The 23022-nt window shown below is 45.0% G+C and overlaps 1 protein-coding gene across 2 annotated transcripts in view; it reads right to left on the reverse strand.

The window, feature by feature from the left end:
• wnk3 (WNK lysine deficient protein kinase 3) overlaps positions 1-23022 on the reverse strand; it is a 60713-nt gene that overhangs the window by 32120 nt on the left and 5571 nt on the right. For both annotated transcript variants that reach the window (XM_070448074.1, XM_070448073.1), the window contains exons 2-7: positions 3011-3183; positions 2652-2872; positions 1890-2047; positions 1434-1522; positions 885-1104; positions 58-379 (exon numbers count right to left, since the gene is read on the reverse strand). In XM_070448074.1, coding sequence (XP_070304175.1) covers positions 58-379; positions 885-1104; positions 1434-1522; positions 1890-2047; positions 2652-2872; positions 3011-3183 — 1183 coding nt within the window. The remainder of the gene's footprint in view (positions 1-57; positions 380-884; positions 1105-1433; positions 1523-1889; positions 2048-2651; positions 2873-3010; positions 3184-23022) is intronic.

Genomic DNA, 23022 nt, shown 5'->3' on the forward strand with positions numbered 1-23022 from the left:
CGTAAACAAATCCGTAAACAAGCCTCTGATTGATGGAATATTGGTCTGCTCTTGTACCTGTGGGCAGGCTCAGAGGATTCCCACTGTGGATCTGCTGCTGTTGCCTCACATGCTGATCCACCTCTGGTAGCTCCTCAACCTCCCCCTGCCCTCCTCCCCCACCTCCCCCTGTCAGCCCAGCCACCCCAGGCCCCAGGGAGGAGAGGTGAGAGCAGGTGGAGGAGGTGAGGGTGGAGTCCCGTCTCTCATCAAAGCCTTGCTGCTGTTGGAGCAGCTGCTGCTGGCGTCTCTCACGGGACTTCTTGATGAGCGTGACGCGGTCGCGGATGGATTTACCCACCACCTTAGCGTCGCTCTCGTGGAAGAAGCCTGACTTCACCTGGATAGAGGAGGAGGGAGAGGGGGTGGTGGGTAGACAGAGAGAGGAAAGAGAGAGAGAGAGCGAGAGTAGGTGGAGAGAGAGAGCGATAGATAGGAGGCAGAGAGAAAAAGTTGAAAGCATGGCGAGGGAATGTAGGTTGGAGGCAACGACTAGCAAGGAAACCTTGATTAATGAGCGGTGGACTGTAATAGATCACACCTTTCCTATAGCCCTCCCACCTTCCCTGTAGTTCCTTCAACAGAGGTCCTGGGTATTCCTGCTCCGTCCTGCACTGCTCTCTCTTCTATCATTTTCACACTAATGTGCTGAGCCGAGCCAACCTTTACTATACTGTTCTAGCCTGGGGCCATGCCAAGAAAGGACAATCTAAAAAGAAAATATCAGAGCCTGCAGGATACAGTCTGGGTCTGCACCAAGGTGTGAAAAAGGTATCAGTGTCTCACCATTTCTCTTTCTGCCTCCCTCTCCCTTCCTCCCTATTCGCTTCTCCTCCTAATCTCACCATCTCCGAAGCCACCTCCTCTGCGCTGTCGTTCTCCAGGTCGTAGCTGAACTCGATGGCCTCATTGTCTTTGTGTTTTCCCTTCAGCTTCTTTGGCTCCTCCACCCAGATCCTGAGGGCCAGGCAGTCCTGACAGCCCGTGTCTTCCTCTGCCAGCTCCACACGCACCCCTGTGTCCTCCCCGAAGAACGCATGGGTCAACAGGTCCCGGATGGACAGCCTGCAGACAGAGAGAACACATCAAGCTCGGAACAAATGCCCACTTCTTTCCCAAACAATGTGTGGCTTTTATTGGATAGGACAGTGAAGAACAGATGACAGGAAAGGTAGGAGAAGGGCGAGTCAGAAGGGCAGCGGGCTGGAGTTGAACCCATGCCCACTCTGGTATATGTTCCCGGGGTCAGCGGCACTAACCACTAGACTTTTTTTTCTTCTTTTTGTTTTACAAGCGCTCTGCTGTTTAGCAAGGTTTGCAAAAGGCATTGCAATTCCTCCCATTATTATGAGAGAGAGAGCGGGAAGGGGGTCGAGAGAGGTCAAACCACTTGCCTCTGACTCTTGTCCTGGCGGATGCAGCACCCGATGATCTCTTTGATCTCTGGGTCGTTGACTTTATCGAAGCTGGCTGGTTTTATACCCTGTAGACAGAGAGGGAGCAGGTGAGGTGACCGAACGGACAATGATATAGATGATGGACTACTCCGTCCTACACAGACAGTAATATACTTTAAATGGGACTCCTTTGCTACTTCAGAGAGTTAATCATGAAGCAGTAATGAAGAAACCCTGACTACAGTTAATGTACTGTCACATATACAGTATATTTAATAATTTACTGAATCTGAGGGAGGTTGGTGAGAAAATCAAGGGCAAGTCGGGATACGACAGACTCGGCCAAAGGGATTTTTGTGAAGAACGTTAGACGGAAAGATCTTGTAGAAGTAGGGGAAAGGGAACCTATGCCACAAAGGGACAAGCCCAAAGGGACAGCGGTCCCAGACTTACACTGGTGACTTTGCGGTAGATCTGCGCAGCGTTCTGGCACTCTGAGTAGGGGTATTCTGAGGTGGCCATCTCCAACATGCACATCCCAAAGGCATAAACGTCCACAGACTCATCATAATGTTCCTCGTACATCTCTGGAGCCATGAACTCAGGGGTACCTGGAAGACAGGGCACATTAGTCAATTGAAAAGGTAAAGTCGCACACCTTAAATACCCAGATGAAGATATTTTGAGACCAAAATTATTGGTGAAATAAACATGAAGATTGCCATCATAGTCATGCTTGGACAGTGATGCTCAAACGGTGCAACCTGTGTTTATTGAATATAATTTTGACCTCTAACCTCCTCTGTCTGTAAAGGACCATCATCAGACGCCCAGGAGTATAAATTATTTTATGAAGAATGTTACTCAGGAATCTATAGGGTTCACACTTACTGTAAACACAGACCACAGATCAGCTCTTAACATATACATCCAGTGGCATTTAGTGCAACATAGCTCGACCTTTGAGCAAGAACCACCGCAGAGACTACTCAGCTGATGATACCTTCTTGGAGAGTTGGGTCAGCTCATAAGATATTCACATTGTAGCAGAGTGACCACAGATTGTAAAAGCCATTCCCACAAAACAGAGGTCCATTAGCTCAAGTCTTACAAGAGCTCTGACATACCTATATGACCCATTCAAATACCATTCCCACAACATGACATAAGAAAACAACTGATCGATGGCTCCGGAAACTGACGGCCGCTAGTTACCTATGACACTTTTGGCGAAGGAGGTCCTCATGAGAGTGGCTAATCCCAGGTCTCCGATCTTGACGGAGCCGGTAGGGCCGGTGATGAAGATGTTGTCACACTTGAGGTCCCTGTGGATGATGGGAGGGGTCCGGGTGTGGAGGAAGTGAAGGCCCTTCAGGATCTGACGACACCAGCTCCTCAGGACCTTGGGCTTCATCACCTTGAAGCGCTTCAGGTACCTGCAGACAGGACAGGAGAGCACGGTTATAACCATAAAGCATTGTGGCATGGTTTCTATGGAACAATCTCTTCGGTGTAACACTATTTGCGAGCTGAGCAGGGGTGTGTGTGATGGTGTGTGGGTGTCTTCTACCCACGTTTTGAGGGTTCCCGAGGTCATGAGTTCGGTGACCAGGACAATGCACTTCTTCCCTCGCAGCACTGACTCCCAGGAGTCATAGAAACGGACAATGTTAGGGTGCTGGAGGCCCTTCAGCATCTCTGCCTCCTCCTTAAAACGCTGCTGCTCCGCCTTGGTCAGCTTACGGTCCTGTAGACACACAGGAATACACAGAAGGCAGGTTAGACATCAGAGAGAGCGTTCGGTTGTGAGAATAAGTTGCAAAGATCGAGCCAGAGCCAATACTGCACTGTTGAATGCTCAAGCAGTTAGTTTTATTGGGCAACCCAAAAGGTCTTCATCAGTGAGAACATACCCACAGCCTAAACAGCGTTCAGTGCTATTCTCCTACTGTTGTACAACAGCAAAAAACAAAGGATTTAGAGTGCTTATGTCTGTATTCAAGAGGCATAGGTTCATACTTTCACACTAAACTTGTATCTTATGACCCAAAAAATTCAGGAGACAATGCATATGCTAAACCTGAGACTTATTATGGGGAGCATGCTTTCAGGAAACAGTTCTTTGTCAACAGAGCCAATACTGGAACACTATACCAATCAGGAAACAGTACTGTCAACAACAGAGCCAATTCTGGAACACTATACCAATCAGGAAACAGATACTGTCAACAACAGAGCCAATACTGGAACACTATACCAATCAGGAAACAGTACTGTCAACAACAGAGCCAATACTGGAGCCTCACAGCACAGTTGAAAAATAGAAATCAAAACTGGACGGTCTTTGGAGATAGATGGGAGGGGTTAAGGGGAGCTGAAGGATGGGACTAAAATGTAAAATATACCGTGTCCATAAAATGTATATAGTATGTATTATTTAAAATAATATATATTTATAAAATAAATATGGGGGATTGGAAATGATGCAAACAAGTACATTGATAGAATCCACAATCTATTTGCAATATTAAAGCTGATCCACCCCCTTAAAAAAGAAACAAATAGTGGAGCAATATAACAGATCAGTCAGCTCTCCTTACTACCAAGCAAAACCATATTTAATGTAATTAAACACCTATCACCACTAGATGGAGCAAGCACGATATAGTTTCATCTGCATGAGTGGAGACAACACCCACCTCAGCCTATAAGACACTTCTGCGGCATCTGCCACGCTGCCATTGGGCCTAGTATGTCGGATGCTGCAGAAATCCCTGGCTCTGGCAGAGTATCCCACTGGGAATAACACTCACGCATGCACACGCACACACAGATGTATGCTGGCGCACACACATGCGTGCACACACACACACATATATACACAAACCAGGCTACTGACTGGGCCCTCTGTTGGTTACTTACAGTAAGCAATAAAGGCCTGAGGGGGTGTGGTATATGGCCAATATACAAAGGCTAAGGGCTGTTCTTATGCACGACGCAACGCGGAGTGTCTGGATACAGCCTTTATCTGTGGTATATTGGCCATATACCACAAACCACCGAGGTGCCGTATTGCTATTATAAACTGGTTACCAACGTAATTAGAAGAGTAAAACCTGTGGTATACTTTCAGCCAATCAGCATTCAGAGCTCAAACCACCATTATAAAAAGGCAAATAAGCAAATAATATACCACTATGAACCGCTGAGTGACTATACATTTATAGCTTAGTCATTTTCCAAATGGCAGCTGTCCTAACAATTGTCATCGTTAAAAGAACAAAGCAAGCATTGTGTTTTTTTTAGTGGTCGTTTTGACCTCTGTTGACCTTGCCACTTGTGGTCTCTTACGCATCATTCAACATCACGCTATAGTCTGAATAGGACAACAACCAAAGGTCATGACATGAGGCGGGAAACAACAGACGTGACAATTGCAACAAGTGGTGACAAGGCAAGGCCATATCGCAAAACAAACAAAGAAACTACAAAACAAAGATGTGCATGAAAACAACCATCATCTCCTCACTAGCACCTGTCAAGTACATGAAAACAACTATCCTCTCCTCACTAGCTCCTGTCAAGTACATGAAAACAACTACATCTCCTCACTAGCTCCTGTCAAGTACATTGAAACAACTATCATCTCCTCACTAGCACCTGTCAAGTACATGAAAAACAAACTATCCTCTCCTCACTAGCTCCATGTCAAGTATCATGAAAACAATATCACTTCCTCACTAGCACCTGTCAAGACATGAAAACAACTATCATCTCCTCACTAGCTCCTGTCAAGTACATGAAAAACAACTATCCTCTCCTCCTAGACCCTGTCAAGTACATGAAAACAACTATCATCTCCTCACTAGCTCCTGTCAAGTACATTGAAAACAACTATCCTCTCCTCCACTAGCTCCTGTCAAGTACATGAAAACAACTAATCATCTCCTCACACATAGCCTCTCGCTGTCAAATACATTGAAAACAACTATCATCTCCTCACTAGCACTGTCAAGACATGAAAACAACTATCATCTCCTCACTAGCATCCTGTCAAGTACATGAAAACAAACTATACATCTCCTCACACTAGCTGCCTGTCAAGTACATGAAAACACTATTCCTCTCCTCACTAGCTCTCTGTCAAGTATCATGAAAACAACTATCATCTCCTCACTAGCTCCTGTCATACATGAAAACAACTCTTCATCTCTCACTAGCTCCTGTCAAGTACATGAAAACAACTATCATCTCCTTCACTAGCTCCTGTTCAAGTTACATGAAAACAACTATCATCTTCCTCACTAGCTCACCTGTTCAAGTACAATGAAACAACAACTATCACTTCTCTTCACTAGCTCTCGTGTCAAGCTACATGGAAAACAACTATCCTCTCTCTCTCTATGCACCTGTCAAGTACATGAAAACAACCATCATCTCCTCACTAGCACCTGTCAAGTTACATGAAAACAACTATCCTCTCCTCACTAGCTCCTGTCCAAGTACATGAAAACAACTATCATCTCCTCACTAGCACCTGTCTAAGTACATGAAAACAACTATCATTCTCCTCACTAGCACCTTGTCAAGAACATGATTAACAAATACTATCATCTCCTCACTAGCTCCTGTCAAGTACATGAAAACAACTATCATCTCCTCACTAGCTCCTGTCAAGTACATGAAAACGAACAGATTTAAATGGTTAAATGGTCAGTGGGATTCTGGCCATAGCAATAACACAACACACATCCCTAAAATAGCATTCATAATATGTTGCTTTCCATTTACCTCTAGGCTCTGTGTTCATGAATTACTCTCTGAAGGGAGAGGGGCTACTACTGCAAACATTTAATTCTAAATCAGATTTACTTCTGATTTCCATGTAATGCAGTTTCCCTCATTAAATCCCTCCCCTAGTCTCTCCCTCTCGCTTTGTCTCTGCATTGTGTAGTCGAAGATCCATTTCTTCCAACTCAATGTCCTTTTCTGGAAGTGAAGGCCACCTCTCTCCTCCTCCCTCTTGGCACTGTCATCCCTCTCTCTCTCCTGTATTCGCTAGCTTGAACTGAGCGTCAACAGCAAGATTGCTGCTTTATTGTCAGAGCTAAAAATAATATCCTGGACTTGGGACTGCCCCTTTGCCTCGACTCCCTGCTGTTTCACTGTCTGAATGGCTTGATGTGTCAGTCTGGGTCTCAGTGGCTGTCTGTGCAGTAGGCCTATGCCTTTCGGTTAGTCTGTGTCCCTGCATTGAACTGTTTAACAACGGTGTCTCTACATCTGTGTAGCTAACTCCCTAACAGTGTCTGATTTTGTGCGTTGGTTTCTGTTGATTACAGACTAGTCTCACAGTCATCTGTCAGTGTGCATAATCAGAGCATCAGTCTGTGTCACCGCTTGTCGTCTGTGTGTCTATTGTCTGGCCGTCTGTCTGGCTGTCTAACTCCATATTCTCTGCGCATCCGGCAGCTCTCCCCTGTGTATCTATTGTGTGGTTTCCAGTGTCCGGTCAGATGATCTGGGGTAAGCAAAGGTCACTGGGGTCAATTATCATCATAATCAGTTGAGTCATGTCAATGTGGCAAAAGACAAACATACATGCACACACGCACAAAGAAGAAACACACACATCTGCTCTCTATAATATGAAAGGCAGGGGAATAGATGCATAGGGGCTGCATAAATAAAACATTAATTATGAAGACTGCTTAACATACCAACATACAATACTATTTATTAATGCTGACAATGGAAAGGAAATCTCATTGATATATACACTACCGTTCAAAAGTTTGGGATCACTTAGAAATGTCCTTCTTTTTGAAAGACAAGCACATTTTTGTCACCTTAAAATAACATCAAATTGATCAGAAATACAGTGTAGACATTGTTAATGTTGTAAATGACTATTTTTGCTGGAAACAGCTAATTTGTAATGGAATATCTACATAGGCGCACATAGGCCCATTATCAGCAACCATCACTCCTGTGTTCCAATGGCACGTTGTGTTAGCTAATCCAAGTTGATAATTTTAAAAGGCTAATTGATCATTAGAAAACCCCTTTGCAATCATGTTAGCACAGCTGAAAACTGTTGTTCTGATTAAAGAAGCAATAAAACTGGACTTCTTTAGACTAGTTGAGTATCTGGAGCATCAGCATTTCTGGGTTCGATTACAGGCTCAAAATGGAAAAAAACAAAGTACTTTCTTCTGAAACTCGTCAGTCTATTCCTGTTCTGAGAAATGAAGGCTATTCCATGCGAGAAATTGCCAAGAAACTGAAGATCTCGTACAACGCTGTGTACTACTCCCGTCACAGAACAGCACAAACTGGCTCTAACCAGAACAGAAAGAGGAGTGGGAGGCCCCGGTGCACAACTAAGCATGAGGACAAGTACATTAAAGTGTCTAGTTTGAGAAACAGACGCCTAACAAGTCCTCAACTGGCAGCTTCATTAAATAAACTCAGCAAAAAAATAAATGTCCTCTCACTGTCAACTGCGTTTATTTTCAGCAAACTTAACATGTGTAAGGGCCTCCCGGGTGGCGCAGTGGTCTAAGGCAACCAGAGACTCTGGGTTCGAGCCCAGGCTCTGTCGCAGCCGCCCGCGACCGGGAGGCCCATGGGGCGGCGCACAATTGGCCTAGCATCGCCCGGGTTAGGGAGGATTTGGCCAGCAGGGATATCCTTGTCTCATCGCGCACTAGCGACTCCTGTGGCGGACCAGGCGCAGTGCATGCTAACCAGGTCGCAAGGTGTACGGTGTTTCCTCCGACACATTGGTGCGGCTGGCTTCCGGTTTGGATGCGCGTTGTGTTAAAGAAGCAGTGCGGCTTGGTTGGGTTGTGTTTCGGAGGACGCTCTCGACCTTCGCCTCTCCCGAGTCCGTGCGGGAGTTGTAGCGATGAGACAAGACAGTAACTACTAACAATTGGATGCCACGAAATTGGGGAGAAAGGGGGTAAAAAAAAGTAATAAATTGTAAATATTTGTATGAACATAAGATTCAAAAACTGAGACAAAAACTGAACAAGTTCCACAAGTTCCATTTGTTGCTTCCAGCCTACAGACAGAAACTAAAACAAGAAGCTCCCGCGCTCAGGTCTGTTCAACGCTGGTCCGACCAATCTGATTGCATGCTTCAAGACTGCTTCGATCACGTGGATTGGGATATGTTCTGCATTGCGTCCAACAACAACATTGATGAATACGCTGATTCGGTGAGCGAGTTCATTAGAAAGTGCATCGACGATGTTGTACCCACAACAACTATTAAAACATTCCCGAACCAGAAACCGTGGATTGATGGCAGCATTCGCGCGGAACTGAAAGCGCGTAACACTGCTTTTAACAAGGGCAAGGTGACCGGAAACATGACCGAATACAAACATGACCCAAAAGGGTCTACAGTCAATCACGGATTACAAAAAGAAAACCAGCCCCGTCGCGGACCAGGATGTCTTGCTCCCAGACAGACTAAATAACTTCTTTGCTCGCTTTGAGGACAATACAGTGCAACTGACACGGCCCGCTACCAAAACCTGCGGACTCTCCTTCACTGCAGCCGACGTGAGTAAAACATTTAAACGTGTCAACCCCCGCAAGGCTGCAGGCCCAGACGGCATCCCCAGCCGCGTCCTCAGAGCATGCGCAGACCAGCTGGCTGGTGTGTTTACGGACATATTCAATCAATCCTTATCCCAGTCTGCTGTTCCCACATGCTTCAAGAGGGTCACCATTGTTCCTGTTCCCAAGAAAGCTAAGGTAACTGAGCTAAACGACTACCGCCCTGTAGCACTCACTTCCGTCATCATGAAGTGCTTTGAGAGACTAGTCAAGGACCATATCACCTCCACCCTACCTGACACCCTAGACCCACTCCAATTTGCTTACCGCCCCAATAGGTCCACAGATGACACAATCGCAACCACACTGCCCTAACCCATCTGGACAAGAGGAATACCTATGTGAGAATGCTGTTCATCGACTACAGCTCAGCATTCAACACCATAGTACCCTCCAAGCTCGAGACCCTGGGTCTCGACCCCGCCCTGTGCAACTGGGTACTTGACTTCCTGACAGGCCGCCCCAGGTGGTGAGGGTAGGTAACAACATCTCCACCCCGCTGATCCTCAACACTGGGGCCCCACAAGGGTGCGTTCTGAGCCCTCTCCTGTACTCCCTGTTCACCCACGACTGCATGGTCATGCTCACCTCCAACTCAATCATCAAGTTTGCGGACGACACTACAGTGGTAGGCTTGATTACCAACAACGACGAGACGGCCTACAGGGAGGAGGTGAGGGCCCTCGGAGTGTGGTGTCAGGAAAATAACCTCACACTCAATGTCAACAAAACAAAGGAGATGATGGTGGACTTCAGGAAACAGCAGAGGGAGCACCCCCCTACAGATGTGCACTTCTACAGATGCACAATCGAGAGCATCCTGTCGGGCTGTATCACCGCCTGGTACGGCAACTGCTCCGTCCACAACCGTAAGGCTCTCCAGAGGGTAGTGAGGTCTGCCCTCCAGGACAACTGCCCTCCAGGACACCTACACCACCCGATGTCACAGGAAGGCCATAAAGATCATCAAGGACAACAACCACCCGAGCCACTGCCTGTTCACCCCGCTATCATCCAGAAGGCGAGGTCAGTACAGGTGCATCAAAGCAGGGACCGAGAGACTGAAAAACAGCTTCTATCTCAAGGCCATCAGACTTGGGTTTGTACCCATGGGTGACGTTGTTGCCGGTGATGTCTGGTGAGGACCTGCCTTACAACAGACCTACAAGCCCTCAGTCCAGCCTCTCTCAGCCTTTTGCGGACAGTCTGAGCACTGATGGAGGGATTGTGCATTCCTGGTGTAACTCGGGCAGTTGTTGTTCTGTACCTGTCCCGCAGGTTTGAGGATCGGTACATCCGAACATGTGCAGATGTTGTTACACGTGGTCTGCCACTGAAAGGACGATCATCTGTCCGTCCTGTCTCCCTGGAGCGCTGTCTTAAGAGTCTCACAGTACGGACATTGCAATATATTGCCCTGGCCACATCTGCAGTCCTCAAGCCTCCTTGCAGCATGCCTAAGGCACGTTCACGCAGATGAGCAGGGACCTTGGGCATCTTTCTTTTGGTCATTTTCAGAGCCTCTTTAGTGTCCTAAGTTTTCATAACTATGACCTTAACTGCCTCCCGTCTGTAAGCTGTTAGTGTCTTAACGACCATTCCACAGGTGCATGTTCATTAATTGGTTATGGTTCATTGAAAAAGCATGGGAAACAGGGTTTAAACCCTTTACAATGAAGATCTGTGAATTAATTTGTATTTTTACGAATTATCTTTGAAAGACAGGGTCCTGAAAAAGGGACGTTTCTTTTTTTGCTGAGTTTAGTACCCGCAAAACACCAGTCTCAACGTCAACAGTGGCGACTCCGGGATGCTGGCCTTCTAGGCAGAGTTCTTCTGTCCAGTGTCTGTGTTCTTTTTCCCATTTTAATATTTTCTTTTTATTGGCCAGTCTGAGATATGGCTTTTTCTTTGCAACTTGGCCTAGAAGGCCAGCATCCCAGAATCGCCTCTTCACTGTTGAGACTGGTGTTTTGCAGGTACTATTTAATGAAGCTGCCAGTTGAAGACTTGTGAGGTGTCTTTCTCAAACTAGACACAAATGTACTTGTCCTCTTGCTCAGTTGTGCACCGGGACCTCCCACTCCTCTTTCTATTCTGGTTAGAGAATTTGTGCTGTTCTGTGAAGGGAGTAGTACACAGCGTTGTACGAGATCTGCAGTTTCTTCACAATTGCCCGCATGGATTAGCCTTTATTTCTCAGAACAAGAATAGACTGACGAGTTTCAGAAGAAAGTACTTTATTTTTTCCCATTTTGAGCCTGTAATCGAACCCAGAAATGCTGATGCTCCAGATACTCAACTAGTCTAAAGAAGTCCAGTTTTATTGCTTCTTTAATCAGAACAACAGTTTTCAGCTGTGCTAACATAATTGCAAAGGGGTTTTCTAATGATCAATTAGCCTTTTAAAATMARKAACTTGGATTAGCTAACACAACGTGCCATTGGAACACAGGAGTGATGGTTGCTGATAAGGGGCCCCTGTAAGCCTATGTAGATATCCCCCCCCCCCCCCCCCKAAAAAAAAATCTGCCGTTTCCAGCTACAATAGTGATTCACAACATTAACAATGTCTACACTGTATTTCTGATCAATTTGATGTTATTTTAAAATGGACACTTTTTTGCTTTTCTTTCAAAAAGAAGGATATTTCTAAGTGACCCCAAACTTTTGAAAGGTAGTGTATGTATTCTCAGAACCCAGAATCACATTTCACAGTACGCGGGCCAGCTACTAGATACACATGAGAAAAATCGATACTATGTGGTTTACTAAAACTACTAGGCTATGAAAATATTTACACACTTTCTTTCTCCAGCAAAGCAAACAAACTGGGAGTATACGATGTGATGAAGTAGGTGACGGACAAACACACGTTTGAGACATTGCTCAGTGTAGGGTTCCGTCTTTCGGATGGGACGTTAAAAGGGTGTCCCGACTCTCTGTGGTCACTAAGGATCCCATAGCACTTATCATAAGAGTAGGGGTGTTAACCCCGGTGTCCTGGCTAAATTTCCACTCTGGCCCTCATACCATCATTTTCTACCTCATAATCATCCCCAGCATCCAATTGGCTCGTTCATCCCCCCCCTCCTCTACCCTGTAACTATTCCCCAGGTCGTTGCTGTAAATGAGAACGTGTTCTCAGTCAATTTACCTGGTAAAATAAGAGTAAAAAAAACAGAAACAAACAGGACATAATTAAAAAAGGTGGAGGAAAATAGACAGACTTGTAAGATCAAGTTGACCACGAGACAAATGAAGGAGGGAGCAACAGAGTAACAAAGAGAGAGAAACAGAGGAAGAAAATGGAGAGAAAGAGCGAGGGAACTGAGAAGCTATGAAAGAGGCCTATTGTATACAGCAGGCTGTGGGTGTCTCTCTGCAGTCCCTCTGAGTGAATATCCTTGTTACTAAGTGGTGTGATACATATGGTGTGGGTCTCAAACGGCACCCTATTCCCTATATAGTGCTCATTAGGGTGCTCACAGTGCCCATAGGGCTCTGGTCAAAAGTTGTGCACTATTTAGGGAATAGGGTGCCATTTTGGAACGCATCATGTAATAATCTATACAACACCTACTGCTTCTACATAACAAAATAGACTATTATCTACTGTCAGTGGGGTCATCAATATTTTATTTATTTAATCAGGCAGTCATATTGAGACCAAGATCTCTTTCACAGATGAGCCCTGAATTACATAAATTACAGAAAATAAGCACATCAAAATATAAATACAAAATGCAAGCAGAAAGAAAGAAAATAGTCCAGTACTTGTGCAGTTGATCAATGACTTCAACCCATTGGCACCCTATTCCCCATAGGCCCTGGTCAGAAGTAGTGGACTATATAGGTAACAGGGTGCCATTTGGGAGGTAGACTATGAATGTAGTTGCACCACTTAGCTGGTTGTTGTAACATAGCTATTTTGAGCTCCTAAACCAAAACACCCCCTGGCTGTAGCTGTCAGAGGAAAACAAGAGATAAATACATTACACAACGTTTGTACGTGTACTAATAATGATCTGTATTCTCAGTGTGGCAATGTGTTTGGTAATGTGTATTGTAGCATTGAGTCCCTGAGTTGCAGTGAACAATAAAACTTGTCAATAAGATTGAATGTCTGACATGGCTATTGTTGACCATTAAATCCAATAAAAAGTATTCGGTAATGTGTTAACTAAGGTGTTTGATAATGTGTTTGTGTAAAGTAATGTGTATGGGTAATGTGCTGTTTGGCGATGTGTTGTTTTGGTAATGTGACAAGCCTGTAACTTTGTATGCAGGGCCTCCCGAGTGGCGCAGTGGTCTAACACGGAACCCAAACCGGCTGCGCGCGTGCGCCATTGTGCATACATTTATTTTGTCCCCCCACACCAAACGCGATCACGACACGACACAAAATATCAAAACAAACTCTGAACCAATTATATTAATTTCGGGACAGGTCGAAAATCATTAAACATTTATGTCAATTTAGCTAGTTAGCTTGCACTTGCTAGCTAATTTTAATCTGTCCTATTTAGCTAGCTTGCTGTTGCTAGCTAATTTGTCCTGGGATATAAACATAGAGTTGTTATTTTACCTGAAATGTACAAGGTCCTCTACTCCGCCAATTAATCCTCGTATAAAACGGTCAACCGAATCGTTTCTAGTAATCTCTCTTCTTTCCAGGCTTTTTCTTCTCTTGACTTTATATTGCGATTGGCAACTTTCATAAATTAGGTCAATTACCGCCACTGACCTCGTTCGTCTTTCGTAGCCCTTGGCAACGCAGACGCTCGTTGGTGCGCGCGAGCAGTGTAGGTGCTTATTGAATAACATAGTTTTCTGAATTTATTTTGCAACGTTCACGCACGCGACGCGAGCGGTGTAGTCAGCCTGTAAGGCACTGGATCGCAGTGCTAGCTGTGCCACTAGAGATTCTGGGTCCGAGTCCAGGCTCTGTCGCAGCCAGCTGCGACCGGGAGACCCATGAGGCGGCGGACATGTCTTGTGGTTTTGGCCGGCAGGGATGTCCTTGTCCCATCGCGCACTAGCGACTCCTGTGGTGGGCCGGGTGCAGTGCACGCTGACACGGTCGCCAGGTGTACGATGTTTCCTTCCGGCACATTGGTGCGGCTGGCTTCCGGGTTAAGTGGGCATTGTGTCAAGAAGCAGTGCGGCTAAATGTATAAAATGTGTATGTAAACAAAATATGTTCTGTTTGATAATGTGTTTGGTAATGTTATACGTATTGGTAAAGTGTTTAGTAGTCTGTTTTTCTGGTGTCTCCTTTGACAAGCCTGTAACACTTTGGCATCCTGAGTGGCGCAGCGGTCTAAGGCACTGCATTGCAGTGCTAGAAGCATCACCACAGACCCGGGTTAGGTCCCGGGCTGTATCACAACCGACCGTGATCGAGAGTCCCATAGCGCGGCTCACAATTGGCCCAGCGTCGTCTGGGTTAGGGGAGGGTTTGGCCGGGGTAGGCTGTCATTCTAGTTAAATAAAAGGTAAAAAAATACATTAAGACAGCCTGTTTGATAATGTGTTTTGGTAATATGCTGTGGCACTGCCTCTCCAGTCCCAGTTCCTGGCCCGTTACTCACAGGCCACAGTCACAAGCCAAAGGCTTGTAAACAGATTAAGACGTGACCCCAACCAAACCAGGAGACTGTTTTTGCCCAGACACCTGTTAAGCAGAAGGTCAGCCAATGAGGCTACGAGTCACAGTCAGTCAAACAGTGCTTGACTTGGACTGAAATAGGTTCCGGTACTCATTTTGTGTGCCGGTACGGTTTATATTTAGGTGCAGGAGCGCCACAATGCTTTTGAGCTATTATTTTATAAGAGGAACAGATGCTCAAGCAGTAGGACATTTGATGTGCAGGTACTCAGCTTCGGTGAGCTCCTGCCAAAGTCAAGCACAGCAGTCAGACAGTAAAACAAAAATCACCCACGTAATATACAGACGGCAAAACATTTAGCTAACATACAGCATTGCCTAGTCGGTAAAGTGGAAACAAATCGGCTATGTTACCAGTGAGGGGCCACAATCACATATGGTGCCTCCCCTTCTTACAATTTTTATTTTTTATTTTACCTTTATTTAACTAGGCAAGTCAGTTAAGAACAAATTCTTATTTACAATGACGGCCTAGGAACAGTGGGTTTACTGCCTTGTTCAGGGGCAGAACGACAGATGTTTACCTTGACATCTTGGGGATTCGATCTAGCAAACTTTCGGTTACCGGCCCAATCCTCTAACCACTAGGCTACCTGCCGCCCCAGGTATCCCTGCTTGCCTGACAGAAAATTATATTTCCCATATAACTCGTATTGATGGGCTTAAAAACTGTAACACCTCAGGTCTATGCAGGAGATTGAGGAGATTGTGACCTACTTTTTGTCTAGTTTTGGGGGAAAAAACAGGGGGGGGGGGTTAGAGGTACAAAATCAATCAAAGAAATGCATACAAAGATAACCCCAAGCCATTCTCCCTCTCAGTCCCCATCCACCTCAGCCCACATCTTCCCTCTCCACCAGGAAACCATGTTTCCCACTCCCACATCATATGAAGGAATGCGCCTACCTTATTCAGGGGACAATTTCATCGTCAAACATTTCCTTGGTGTTAAATACAGTCTGAACAAACTTAAAATGTATAAATTGATGGTTCAGATTACGGTACGCAAAGGTAACATTTTTCCATATTCTGTTCCAGTTAAAGGGTTGTTCAGATTCAATTAGATCTGTAGACAATACTTTTTTAATAGCTAGCTCGGAATATGAGCTTTACAAAAGTTGTTTATATATAATAGAGATCAGTCCTTTCGGGAGCCCAGATAATTTATTTATAAATCCCAAAAATTGGATGGTTAGGTTTCCCAAGGGACTCCATATGCCAGCATAGCTGACCTAAATTGTACATACAGAAAAAAGGAGTTGTCTGGTAATGTGTATCTTTCAAATCTTGGAATGTTGTCAATGAAAATATCTATACACACCATATACACCACCGTTCAAAAGTTTTTGAAAGAAAAGCAAATTTTTTGTCCATTAAAATAACATAAATTTGATCAGAAATACAGTGCAGACATTGTTAATTTTGTAAATGACTATTGTAGCTGGAAACGGCTGATTTTTTATGGAATATCTACATAGGCGCACAGAGGCCCATTATCAGCAACCATCACTCCTGTGTTCCAATGGCATGTTGTGTTAGCTAATCCAAGTTGATCATTTTAAAAGGAAAACCCCTTTGCAATTATGTTAGCACAGCTGAAAACTGTTGTTCTGATTAAAGAAGCAATACAACTGGACTTCTTTAGTCTAGTTGAATATCTGGAGCATCAGCATTTGTGGGTTCGATTACAGGCTCAAAATGGCCAGAAAATAACTTTCTTCTGAAACTCGTCAGTCTATTCTTGTTCTGAGAAATTAAGGTTATTCCATGTGAGCAATTGACAAGAAACGTAAGATCTGGTATAACGCTGTGTACTACTCCCTTCACAGAACAGCACAAACGGTCTCTAACCAGAATAGAAAGAGGAGTGGGAGGCCCCGGTGCACAACTGAGCAAGAGGACAAGTACATTAGAGTGTCTAGTTTGAGAAACAAAGGTCTCACAAGTCCTGAACTGGCAGCTTCATTAAATAGTAACTCAACAGTGAAGAGGCGACTCCGGGATGCTGGCCTTCTAGGCAGAGTTCCTCTGTCCAGTGTCTGTTCTTTTGCCCGTCTTAATCTTTTCTTTTTATTGGCCAGTCTGAGATATGTATTTTTCTTGCAACTCTGCCTAGAAGTCCAGCATCCCGGAGTCGCCTCTTCACTGTTGAGTTACTATTTAATGAAGCTGCCAGACTGGTGTTTTGCGTGTACTATTTTAAAAAACACCACTGTAGCTTGGTCACCTTCCACCGCAGATGCGGAAGGCCAACATAGGCGGATGCGCTGAATTGCCCAAGCAAAAAAATAAATAAAAACAGATCACATACATTTCGTTATGTAGTGTGACAGTACACCTGCTCGTCGAACATCTCATTCCAAAATTATGGGCATTAATATGCTGCTATAACAGCCTCTTCCCGGAAGGCTTTCCACTAGGTGTTGGAACATTCCTGTGGAGACTTGCTTCCATTCAGCCACAAGAGCATTAGTGAGGTCGGGCACTGATGTTGGGTGATAAGGCCTGGCTCGCAGTCGGCGTTTCAATTCATCCCAAAGGTGTCTGATGGGGTTGAGGTCCGGGCTCTGTGCAGGCCAGTCAAGTTCTTCCACACCGATCTCGACAGACCATTTCTGTATGGACCTTGCTTTGTGCACGGAGGCATTGTCATGCTGAAACAGGAAAGGGCCTTCCCCAAACTGTTGCCACAAAGTTGGAAGCACAGAATCGTCTAGAATGTCATTGTATGCTGTAGCGTTAAGATTTCCCTTCACTGGAACTAAGAGGCCTAGCCCGAAGCATGAAAAACATCCACAGAACATTATTCCTCCTCCACCAAACTTTACAGTTCGCTCTATGAATCGGGGTAGGTAGTGTTCTCCTGGCATTTGGCAAACCAAGATTAGTCCGTTGGACTGCCAGATGGTGAAGCGTGGTGCGGCTGCTCGGCAATGGAAACGCATTTCATGAAGCTCCAGACAAACAGTTATTGTGCTGACGTTGCTTCCAGCGGCAGTTTGGAACTCGGTAGTGAGTGTTGCAACCGAGGACAGACGATTTTTACGGGCTACGCACTTCAGCACAAGGCAGGCCCGTTCTGTGAGCTTGTGTGGCCTACCACTTCGCGGCTGAGCCGCTGTTGCTCCTAGATGTTTCCATTTCACAATAATGGCACTTACAGTTGATCGGGCCAGCTCTAACAAGGCAGAAATTTGAAATAGCCAAATCCACTAATTTGAAGGGGTGTCCACATACTCTATACATACACAAAAGTATCTCTAGCTTAAACTGATGAATTTTGATGATGATTTTATTATTATGTTACTTATATTGATTATTATGTTACTTATATTGGGTGAGTCAATAGACTTAAGGATTAATGACAAGGAGAGGTGATTCCCGTCTGAAGAGTTCAGAGTGCCTCTATGATCAATACTTAATTAACATCTAAAATCACACCCTGGGGTTTCGTTTCCAATTAACCAGCACCAGAAGATATTACGAGAGGACGTTGGATGCATATCAAGTTGATGTTGAGTCTATAGGCTAAGCAATGGTGATTCACGAAGGGTGTTAGGCCAAATATAGACATTTAGATATTGCTCTGGTGTTAGCTGAGAGAAAGTTCTTTACCATAATGATCCTTATATGTGCTGTAACTTCTATGCTTGGAGACATGTATTTTGCCCTCAGAACAGCCTCAATTTGTCTTGGCATGGACTCCACAAGATGTCGAAAGCGTTCCACAGGGATGCTGGCCTATGTTGACTCCAATGCTTCCCACAGTTGTGTCAAGTTGACTGGATGTCCCCTGGGTGGTGAACCATTCTTGATGCACACGGGAAGCTGATGAGTGTGAAAACCCCAGCAATGTGCCTGGCACCTACCTTCATACACCGTTCAAAGGCACTTAAATATTTTGTCTTGCCCATTCACCCTCTGAATGACACACAGACAATCCATGTCTCAATTGTCTCAAGGCTTAAAAATCCGTCTCCTCCCCTTCATCTACACTGATTGAAGTGGCTTTAACAAGTGAAACCAATAATGGATCTTTGCTTTCAGCTGGATTAACCTGGGTGAGTCTATGTCATGGAAAGAGAGTGTGGTTCTTAATGTTTTGTACAGTCCGTCTATGGCTGTCCAAGGAACGCTAGTTTACAAAGAGTGTTCTGTACAGGCCAGGGAGAAGACTGTCATTTATGATGATGAAGATCTATGTTGGTGACGTTTACATTTAACAAAAATAACCACAGATCCAGTTATTGCAAGTAGACTCCATCTTTGAAATAGCTGCTCTCAGCATAATCACTGCCAGAAAGAAAACAATAAGCGCAGGTGTGAGGGTGGCTACTTTGAAGAATCTCAAATATAATATATGTTGATTTGTTTTAACACCTTTTTGGTTACTACATGATTCCACATGTGTTATTTCATAGTTTTGATGTCTTCACTATTATTGTACAATGTAGAAAATAGTAAAAATAAAGACAAACCTTTGAAGGAGTAGGTGTGTCCAAACTTTTGACTGGCACTGTATATATATATATATGTTTTCTTGCACTCACACTTGCTCCTTATAACGCACGCTCTTGGTAGCATTAGCTAGCTGTACCGGAGCCAAAACGCCGGTATTTTTAATCCTATAGCTTGTTCTCCATTTTCTTTGAGTCATGAATCAACATGTTTTCTGCACTTTTATTCCCATGACTGATAAAAAAAATATTCTCATGAGCAATCAAATTGCTATACATAGAATCTTGAGAATCGCAATACATATTGTATTGGTACCTAAGTATCGCAATAATATCAAATTGTGAGGTCCCTGGCAATTCCCAGTCCAACCAACCATACGTCATAACAATCAATGATTCGTATAACATCATGCTTTGCTGTGAGCTCACAGTTCGATGAAAGGGGCCAAATGTCCATCGGGTCATGGTGCACCAGATATGGCCCCTGGGCCACAGTTTGACTATCACTAGCCTAGTTGAAAACGTCTGGCCAATCTGGTCAGATCGATTCTAATCTGGACAGATCGATTCTAATCTGGACTAATAAATAATTGCAGGCTGGTCTAATCAATTCCATTTGTACTATTTTAGTCATGAATCAATAGTATGGCTTGTACTTTTGCTGGTTCATTTCCTATCAACATAAATCTGAACTCTACTGGTGTGTAAACGTTGGACGGTTTTCCATCAGGCTTCAGACTGAGATGTAAAGTTGAAGACAAAGAGCCAGCCACTCCCTCACAACTGGCCTCTTCTTCTTGCAATACTGAAACACTATCAACCTACTCAACTACTGCACCACTAACAACAACAATTCATGTTTTTTTGTCAAAGATGAACAAAATTGACTGTATGTCTCTTTAGTGTAAACTACCAATGGTATCTGAACCAGTCGACACAATGAAATGGTAGTGCTATGGGATTATCATGATTATGACCTTTGACTCCTACAGCGTAATCCAGTATAATCCAATCGAGGGGCTGAGCTGACTGAAAACGCATGATACCACATGTAACTAACTGGTTCTCCATACTGTTTCTCCCCACTGGATTATAAAGAACACATTTATTTATTTTATCTTTATTTAATTAGGCAAGTCAGTTAAGAACAAATTCTTATTTACAATGATGGCCTACCCTGGCCAAACCCTGATACCACAAGGTCTCCAGACCTTGTTTCTCCCCACTGGACTATAAGGGCCCTTTAAGATCTGCCTTTCCTAAACTTTTCTGTGCTACGAGATTATCGTTGTGTGGTTGTTTGACCTTTGATCTTTGGCAGTAATCCAATAATAGAGGGTCTCCTCTTCCCTTCACAGGTTCTGAGCTGAGTAAACAAACACACATATACACACACACGAAAAAAACTGTATTAATTTGTATCTAACGAAGATTAAAGCACCCAGAACAAAATCTCGCTTCACTCAGGCTCCAAATGGTTGTTTGACCCCTCCTCTAGAAGGAAACAACAACTGTGTTTGAGGTGCTTTTGATATATAAGCATTAACTCTGTGAAAGTGTGTGTGTCTGTGTGCATGCGTTCATTAGTCAGTATGTTTGTGCGCGCGCGCGTGTGTGTGTGTGTGTGTGTGTGTGTGTGTGTGTGTGTGTGTGTGTGGTGTGTGTGTGTGTGTGTGAGCATTAGTCCCTCTGTCTGTGTCTGAGCAGGACATAAATACTAAGGAGAATCCCCAGGGGTCCAGTGCCTGCTGTTCTAAGAAGACACTTTAAATCACTCCGACATCCCTAACAATTGTCACATAGCAACCTTTTACTGCGGTAAAGTGGCCCTAAGCAACCTTTCACTGCTGTAAAGCGGACCTCAATGCGGTTCCATCCACTGACTGGTCGGAACCGGTCATTCCTGGACAGGTTACTTCTGCTACACTAGACTCTGTAGGCTAGACTAGCTCCATCCAGCCATCCCTCCCCTGGCTGGCTGGCTTATTCCAAACACGCATGCAACGCGCACACACACACACACACGCACAGATACCAACCAACTGCACACAGACACTCTCTGACACAAATACATTCCCAAAACACACACCGGGTGGATTTGGGCTGAGCTGATGTTGGTTAGGCCGGTCTGGGCTCAGTGGGCTGACAGGACTGGAGGAGGTTGGGGTGGGTTTGTGTGGGTTGCTGCCCCAGCCCAGACCACCCCAGACCAGTTAGTTGTGCTGTCGGTGCAGGATTTTTGTTCCCGCCTGACAGGCACCCACTGGAATTAACTCCTGGATCACTCTGTATACTCACTCTGACAGACAACGGAGAGAGACAAAGAGGTGGGGGGGGGGGGGGGGAGTGGCATACCACACACACACAATTGCACGCACACAGACACACCGAGACGTTCTTAGCTAATGAATGTGGTAAATTAGAGCTGAAAGCTGAAATGTTAGCCTGGGGGATATATAGAGTTGCCCTTTTAGCAGGGAATTTGTGAGGTGAAGGGAGAGGAAGGAGGAGTGAAATGAGGGAGAGGAAAGAAGAGACGCTGTGACTGAGACAGTGTCCGCACTGTGAACTTCCCTCACCCATTCTCTCTTTCAAGGTGCATTAGCAGAGCTAATCCCTGTTTCTGGAGTGATTCTCTGTGTGGGTGTGAGGACAGGTACTCACTTAGTGTGTGTCTCACGTACAACATGCATAATGTGTGTGTGTTTGCTGCTGTGTATACATGTTATTGTGTCAACTACCTCACAATTATCTTCATCATCAACACCTGTCCTTTACGTAACAGAGTTAACAGGACTAGGGAGCAGCAGGGAGGAAATGCAGGCCATGAGATATAGTGACTGTATTATCTGTGCCAGTGGATCCATCTGTGTGTGTGTGACCAGACAAGGATGTGTGTTTGTGCGTGTGTTAGGTTAGTATTAGCCACACGGCCACTCTCTGGGAGTGATGCCATGTTAATCCTCTTTTTGGCTCATCAGTCTCTAACTCCGTCATTCTACCTCTTATTATCCCTCTATCTCCAATGCTTTCTCCTTCCATACCCTTCTCCATCCCTCCCTCCCTCCCTCCCACCCATGCTCTCCTTCCATCCTGCTCTCCCTCTCTCTCCCTCCCTCTCTCAACAGTTTTCATAAATTGGAATAGGCCTACAGTGGGATTAAAAAAAACACTGCTTTCATTACTTGAGATAAGGGACAAAGCAGAATACGTACAATACTAGTTCCTTCTCTGGTGGTACAATAAACACGACCAGAGGACTTGCTGCGGGGACGTACTGCGTTCCAATTCATCCCAAAGGTGTCCGATGGGGTTGAGGTCAGGGGTCTGTGCAGGCCAGTCAAGTTCTTCCACACCGATCTCAACAAACCATTTCTGTATGGACCTTGCTTTGTGCACAGGGACATTGTCATGCTGAAACAGGAAAGGGCCTTCCCCAAACTCCATTGAATGCGTTTCCACTTCTCCAGAGTCCAATTGCAGCAAGCTTCACAACACTCCAGCCAACACTTGGCATTGCGCATGATGATCTTAGGCTTGTGTGCAGATGCTCGGAAATGGAAACCCATTTCATGAAGCTCCCGACGAACAGTTCTTGTGCTGACGTTGCTTTCAGAGGCCGTTTGGAACTCGGTAGTGAGTGTTGCAACTGAGGACAGACGGTTTTTACCCGCTACGCGCTTCAGCACTCGGCAGTCCCGCTCTGTGAGCTTGTGTGGCCTACCACTTCGCGGCTGAGCCGTTGTTGCTCCTAGACGTTTCCACTTCACAATAACAGCACTTAAAGTTGACTGGGGCAGCTCAAGCAGGGCAGAAATTTGACAAA

This window comes from Salvelinus sp. IW2-2015, linkage group LG17 (genome assembly GCF_002910315.2).
Source record: "Salvelinus sp. IW2-2015 linkage group LG17, ASM291031v2, whole genome shotgun sequence".
In the NCBI taxonomy this organism is placed as follows: domain Eukaryota; kingdom Metazoa; phylum Chordata; class Actinopteri; order Salmoniformes; family Salmonidae; genus Salvelinus; species Salvelinus sp. IW2-2015.